The sequence below is a fragment of the Poecilia latipinna genome, unplaced genomic scaffold (assembly GCF_001443285.1).
Source record: "Poecilia latipinna isolate Pla-1442-1.1 unplaced genomic scaffold, P_latipinna-1.0 Scaffold1997, whole genome shotgun sequence".
Lineage (NCBI taxonomy): Eukaryota > Metazoa > Chordata > Actinopteri > Cyprinodontiformes > Poeciliidae > Poecilia > Poecilia latipinna.
Window position 1 is genome coordinate 9,299 of NW_015114613.1, and position 6,981 is coordinate 16,279.

At 50.1% G+C, this 6,981-nt stretch overlaps 1 protein-coding gene across 1 annotated transcript in view; it reads right to left on the bottom strand.

The window, feature by feature from the left end:
* trrap (transformation/transcription domain-associated protein) overlaps positions 1–6,981 on the bottom strand; it is a 60,211-nt gene that overhangs the window by 9,149 nt on the left and 44,081 nt on the right. Inside the window, exons 45-56 of the mRNA XM_015016237.1 lie at positions 6,776–6,904; positions 6,558–6,707; positions 6,187–6,386; positions 5,982–6,103; positions 5,518–5,731; positions 5,265–5,444; positions 5,040–5,186; positions 4,665–4,784; positions 2,117–2,404; positions 1,901–2,038; positions 852–964; positions 410–545 (exon numbers count right to left, since the gene is read on the bottom strand). Of these exons, the coding sequence (XP_014871723.1) occupies positions 410–545; positions 852–964; positions 1,901–2,038; positions 2,117–2,404; positions 4,665–4,784; positions 5,040–5,186; positions 5,265–5,444; positions 5,518–5,731; positions 5,982–6,103; positions 6,187–6,386; positions 6,558–6,707; positions 6,776–6,904 (1,937 nt within the window). The remainder of the gene's footprint in view (positions 1–409; positions 546–851; positions 965–1,900; positions 2,039–2,116; positions 2,405–4,664; positions 4,785–5,039; positions 5,187–5,264; positions 5,445–5,517; positions 5,732–5,981; positions 6,104–6,186; positions 6,387–6,557; positions 6,708–6,775; positions 6,905–6,981) is intronic.

Below are 6,981 nucleotides of genomic sequence, written 5' to 3' on the forward strand. Positions count from 1 at the left end.
GGATGGGGGGCAGGTGGGAGGGGGGCAGGTGGGAGGGGGGCAGGTGGGAGGAAGCTGATGTTTCCCTCTGGCTGGACGGTGCTGGTTGCTTCCATTAACGCTGCTCTGGGTTTAATTTTCAGCGGAAACCAGAGAGGCAATAAAACACAGAGGTAAGCTAATGCTGCTAGCGCCCTGCGATCGACATGGAAACACTGAAGCTAAAACCAGAATCCATATTAAATCCCAGATTTTCACAGAATTCAGTGACTTTTTCCAGCTCGACATGAAACTCTTGAGTTTCTTTTGGCTAATAAACTTGGCGAAAATGGAAAAAAGGAATTTGGAGATAATAAAAAGGAGAAGTCACAGCCCCTGCACTTATCCTCGGGGTTTCCCACAGGAGCCGACATGGCGACCTGCTGCTCACCTGGACCAGCGCCTCCTTCATGGCGCTCCAGTTGGAGACCCTCCAGGCGCATTCCAGCACCAGGTAGGGGTTGCAGTGGCCTTTGGACTGGCCGTACTCGGTCAGCGGCTCCCACTGGTTCAGCTCCTTGGAGCAGCTGCACAGAAACAAACATTAGAACCAGTTAAACTGCTGGTCCATTTATAGTCCTGCTGGCCACAGCGCGGCTTATCACGCACCTTCAGAAACTACTCACCCCCTTTCATCAGCAGACTTTTCACAAAAAAATTATTTCTACAAAGTAATGATTTTGTAATTAAATAAAAAAGTGCATCAGTCAGCATCAGTGAATCATTATTCTGCAGAAATCAATTTGTCATTAAATGTTTGTTTTTCTGAATCAAACTTCCGGGTGTGAATATTTCCTGAGGCGCGTCTGAAGAGCTGCTGGCAGAAACGTTACCGGATCCAGTGATCCTCCCACAGCTGGTACTCAGGGAAGATGGCTGGAGACACGTTGCTGCGCTCATGCTCCTTCCTGGCCTTCTCCATGGCCTTCTCGTAGCTCTCCTGGGCCTGGGCAACATGGAGGCGCTTACAGACACACTCAGAGATTTCCATGACAACAACAAAATGGACGACATCTACTGAAAGGTTTGCCAGGAAAATCCATAAACCACACGATTAATTCAGAGAAACCGGCGCTCTCAAATCCCACGCTTTGCGTCTCAGTGAACGCCCCACGCTGAGGTTAGCGCCAGGCTGCAGCAAAATATTCACATGTGGGGAAAAGTTCAGGAACTCTGATTTCGGCTGCATTCGCACCGCAGGCGAATCCGACTGGCCACCTTTACTGCGTCAACGGAGCGCTGCGGCGGCCATCTTTACTGCGTCAACGGAGCGCTGCGGCGGGATGGCTTCGTTCTTCTCCAAGTCGCTCTGGGATGGGAATCATTCACTCCGACATCCGACTGCGGTTAGTTTAAGTAGCAATAAACGAAAAACTGCAGAGAACGAAGCTTTGGAGAGAAAAGCGGCCATGATGGACCTCTCTGAAAGATCAACAGGAAGCTTCAATCATCCAGACAAGATTTTCATATCAGAGCATCAAAGCTCATCCTGCTCATCTCCAGTTGATAACCCAGATTAACTAGATTAACCGGACTAACCCGTCTAACCGGACTAACCGGATTAAGCGGATGAAGAGAATTTACCGGATTAAGCTGACTAACAGGACTAACCGGATTAAGAGGATTTACCGGATTAAGCGGACTAACCGGATTAAGCGGACTAACAGGACTAACCGGATTAAGCGGACTAACCGGACTAACTGGATTAAGCGGATTAACCGGACTAACTGGATTAAGCGGATTAACCGGACTAACTGGATTAACCGGACTAACTGGATTAAGCGGACTAACCGGATTAAGCGGACTAACCGGATTAAGCGGACTAAGCGGATTAACAGGATTTACCGGACTAAGCGGATTAAGCGGACTCCATGTTCCTGACCTGCTCGAAGAAGCCGTGCTGCTCGTAGGCGATGGCCGTCGCCGTCTCAGGAAACTTGCATCTCTTCTGCCAGAGTCCAGCCCACATGTCCTCCTCCTGCAGCAGCGAGTAAAGCTCCGCCAGCGAGTCCAGAATCTCCTGCAGGGAGCAGAGCCGTGAGCCCAGAACCAACCAGAACCAGAACCACCTCTGGCACAGAGGTTAACACCAGCCTACCTGCTGAGGCGGCGTGATGCTCTCCTGCTCGTAGAAGTCGGCGCTCTGCTTGGGCTTGCTGTGCAGACTGAGGCCCTTCTCGAAGGCCTGCTGCTCCAGCATGAGGGTGGAGCGCAGCCACAGGTTGTGCGTCTTCCCCAGGTACTTGAGCACACAGGGCCGGATGGGGATGGGGGGCACGCACTGGGACATGGCCTCCACGAAGCAGTGCAGAGCGCTGGGCTGGCAGTCCCGCTGCGCCTGGTGGCTGCCGCTGCACAGGAAGGGGCTCATCTCTCCAGACAGGGCCTGAGACACACACACACACACACACACACACACACACACACAAAATCATCACCTGTACCGACCCTGCATAATATTGATAAATACTATCGATAACGGCGTTTTGTTGCGTGTTCAGGATGCAACATGATGCAGGTTTCCAGGGATGACAGAATTCATTGCTGCATTAACAATTTACTGCCTTCCTGAGCGTTTCTCCACAACCTGAACAAATTGGCTCAGTTTGGAGGAAAACTAAACCTGAGATGATTCTGCATGTGGGAATCATGACTGACACCTTCTGATGTCAGTCATGAAATGAATTCTCTCTGCTGCAGATTAATCCTGCCATTAATCACGCCGCCGAATGCCAAGGTGTCATGTGACGAGCAGATGCTCTCTGCGCCAACCTGCAGCCATGCGACATTGGTGACCAGAGTAAACAAGCAGCTGCTGGAGAGGCTAATCACTTAGCATCAAGGTGAGCACGTTGAACAGAGGAAGCTTAACTGAAACATTCCTGGAGTTACACACAGCTGGAGCAACAAACTACCACAAACTACACAGCTGATGCTTTTAACCCTTCCTGCCCCAGCATGAGGCCGCCAGCTTATCTGGTCCATTAGACGATCAATATCTCCGATTAAAGGTTAATTCTATCAGACTGAACCAGGAGTTTTATTGATTCTCTTGTTCCTTTGCAACAGAGACGCAGTGCGTTTCCTCTCAGAGCAACAGGATCATGCTTAGGCAAAATGCTGCACATTTTCTGTTTTTACTAAGAAATGTTTTTTGGATAAAGTTAAGTTTATCTGAGCAGCTCAAAGTGTTTTACAAAAAGTCTCTATGCGCTAACCGCCGCGCCGCGCCTCTATTGCGGTAGCCTATGCTGTAATTTACAGTTTGTCTTTGTTAAATTATTTACATTTATATACAATTTGAGCTTCCTGATGAACTCACCTATTTCACCTTCTTTCATTTCCTGGGAAAATCTGTTTTGCCACGTGATTGCGACTAGTCGACTGGCCCAGAAAAAAGTCATTGCAGAGAAAAGAATCGACTAGTCGACCCTCTACCACCTGCTGAGCTCTGCGGCCAGTAATGCGGTGCACCAGCAGACCAATCAAACTGATCAGTAGTTCGCTTAAATCCAGTGGCGCCGTGCATACCTGGAGATTTGCTTTTAAATTAAAAATACTGGATTGTTTTATTATCTAACCGTGTTTGTTAACAGCATTGTGGATAAGCAAGAAGGTATTTTGTGTCAAAATATCTTGTAAGTAGCCCACATCTCTGCGAGTCTGTGGAGGGAACATGTCCGTCCTAAACCTAAAACTTATTGGTCAGCAGCTCTTTCTATAAGCTGTGACTACGCAGCGAAGCTCGCTAAAAACCAATAAGTGGAGTTTTACCCCTGCCTGAGCTTTTTACCCCGAGCGCAGTTCTAGTTCTAGGATAACTTTTTTTATGTGGTTTCCTGAACTGAAGACCCGACGGGCCGACCGTGACATCTGCCTCGTGTTTCCTGAATGCTATGCTAAGACTGCGGGTTAAACAGTTAAATCTAGTCAAAACTTTGCCAAAAGAGTAGAAATCAAGCAAACATTGTTGCTTCACTTCCTCTTCCTCTGGACGTCTCAGAAACGTCACCTGAACCTGGGAACCTCACATCGTCCTGTGGATCACAGGCTTAGATTTCCTTTCTTTATTATTTAGTATAATTTGTAAAAAAGAAAACAAAAAAAAACAGAGAGCAGATCTGCTGTTTCTGTGAACCGTGTGCAGATGGTCGGTGTGTGGTCTAGTATTTGTGCTGCTTCGGTGCAACAGCAACACGAATGTGATGGCGCATCACCTCGGGGTGTGGCTCGGGTGCAGTGGTGCGTTCGGAAAGCTTCGCCGTTCCAGCATTTTGTGTTTCGGATACGTATGTTTATTTAAAGGTAGCCGTGTTAGAGTTAAAATAAAAAGCATTTGCAATAATATTTGTTTATGTTACCTTTTAAATTAAAAGTTAAAAAATCCTGACGTGTAATATCTTTCTGAGTCTCATATTGCAACGTGGGACACCTGCGGCGTAAAATCCAGTGCAGCTTGTACAAAATTTATTTTCTTTCTAAAATTAGAGCATGCAGCTTTTAATAAGATGCTCTCTGTAGTCCAATATTTACGGTCAGTTTTCTTTCCTTTATGCTTTTATTAGATTGACCATTTAGAAATGTAAAGGTAAAAATGTACGGCCTATTTAAAGGTTTAGCAGCTGCTGCAGCAGCCGGAGACTCACATGCTGCTGGCGGTCAGACAGGATCTTCCAGAGTCGGGGGAACAGCTGCACCATGGTCCGTTCAGCCAGCGGAGTGGAGATGTGGCACAGCTGGACCAGAGCGTTCAGCAGGGCGCCGGTCTGCAACACCACACAGGCACCAATTAGAACCAGAACCGGAGTGAGCATGACGGGCCCGGTGGAGCTGCGTTCAGCAGTATCTGGGTTTCTGCGTTTCCATCAATCATAAAACTAGAATTATGAAAATAAATTTGCTGAAAGGAAACAGGCTATTTAGAAATTTGTCTCTGGAGAGTTTTTGTGATTAGTAGGATAAAGTTTTGTGCTGAACGGCAGCGCAGCGCCGCAGTCGGAGGCGTCCGGCTCCGCCGCTACCTTGACCTCCCGCAGCGAGTCCAGGAACTTGTCATGGCGGTTGGTGAGCATGTGCAGCTGGTTCCCCGTGTCTCGCTCCGCCTGCTCCTTCGTCTTCGGCAGCGCCGACTGGTCGCCGGGCGCCAGCTCGATATCGATCTCCACGTCCTGCAGGATGGAGAGGTTAGGAGCCGCATCCCGACTGGGCGAGCTGTGGCTCTCTGGGGTTAAAGGTCAATGGGTCACCTCCTCCTTAGTCTCGCTGGTCTCCCGCTCGCGAGGCTCCTGCTTCACGTGCGTTGCCATGGCGAAGGCGGCGCGGTCGTGGCTGTCGGCCAGGTTGATGACGTTGGTGATGGAGGGCAGCATGGAGCCCTGGCAGCTGGTACCGATCACTGTGTGGCGCTCACACACCGCCAGCAGCAGCTGTCACAACCAAAACCTGGTCAGAACTGGAACCAGAGCCAGAACCAGAGCCGGAACCAGAGCCGGCGCTCACCTCGATGCACTGCTTGGTCCAGAAGTGACCACCCATGGCCTCCCAGTTCTGGGAGCAGCAGATGTAGAGCAGCCGCTCGTAGACGCGCCGCTTCATGGACGCGTCGAAAACCTCAAAGAATTTGGCCCGGATGGCTGGCTGGCTGCAGCGCAGGCCCGACAGGAAGGCCGGCTCCAGCTTGGACGTGATGTCACTTCCTGACAGGCTCTCGTCTCTGGAGAAACACGGACACTGCGTCATCAGCAGAGTCCAAACGCCTCAGCAGCAGCAGAGCTAACGGTTCAGTTGATGATCAATAATCACATTCTGCATTTAATCATTAAAGTTTGTTTATATACATTAGAAAAACATTAAAAGATGCAGATTGACAGTTCAATTCCTTCCTAAATAAATAAACATTTTATTGTCTAAACAGCAGCTGAGTATTTAAAGTGACCTGTTGACCTCCGCAGGTCACAGGTTACCTGTAGACGTAGTTGACCAGGTCCAGGAAGTGAGCGTTGAGCTCCAGCTCGTCCGGGAAACGTTTCTCTATGTAGGTCATCATCTTCACCAGCAGGACGGATTTCTCCCGCAGGTTGGGCATCTGGCAGGAAGCAGATAGACGCGTCAGGAAGCGGAGAGACGGAAGCAGGAAGTCACGGCGGCAGAGGAGCGGCTAACCCCCACCTGGTTGGCGGCCATGGGCGAGTTGTTCTTCACCCACTCCTCTACAATCTTCACCACGGCGCGAAGGATCTTGGGATCGGCCGACTTCTCTATCAGAGACGTGAGGATGACCTGGATGAAGTTCTTCCTCATCTCCATGCTCATCACCGACAGCCGAGTCTTCACCAGATCCAGGCTGAGCATCACCAGCTCACTGGTCACTGTGGGAGGGGTCACAGAGGAGGGCGGGGTCAGAGGTTAGCAGCAGCTTCATTAGCTAAAGTCTCTCCATCTTTTCTTCCTGAACACTCAGAGCAAATCCTGCAAACAAACTGTGACCTATTGTGCTGGTATCCGGTAACCCCCGGGCTGACCTCTGACCCCTGACATACCTGTGCTGGCCTCGGTGATCCCAGGGTTGGCCTGCTGCGGGCTCAGGTGTTCCCGAACCATCTTCTGCAGCGATCGCATGAAGACGGAGATGAGGCGGTCGATGTAGCTGGCGTTGTAGCTGCAGGCCGACTTCAAGATCATCAGAGTTCCTGGGAGGAAGAGGAGGATGAAGAGCAGGAGGACGAAGAGGAGGACGATGAAGAGGACAGATAGCTACCAAACAGCTGGGTGGGGTTGGTGTTGCTGGTTGCCTTCTCGTAGTTGGTCAACCCTTCATAGATGACTTTACCCACAGCAGCATAGAGAGATTCCAACTCCTCGTACTTAGAGGCAACGCTGGACGTGCCTGAAGGAGACAGGAAGGAGACAGGAAGGAAGACAGGAAGGAGACAGGAAGGAAGACAGGAAGGAGACAGGAAGGAA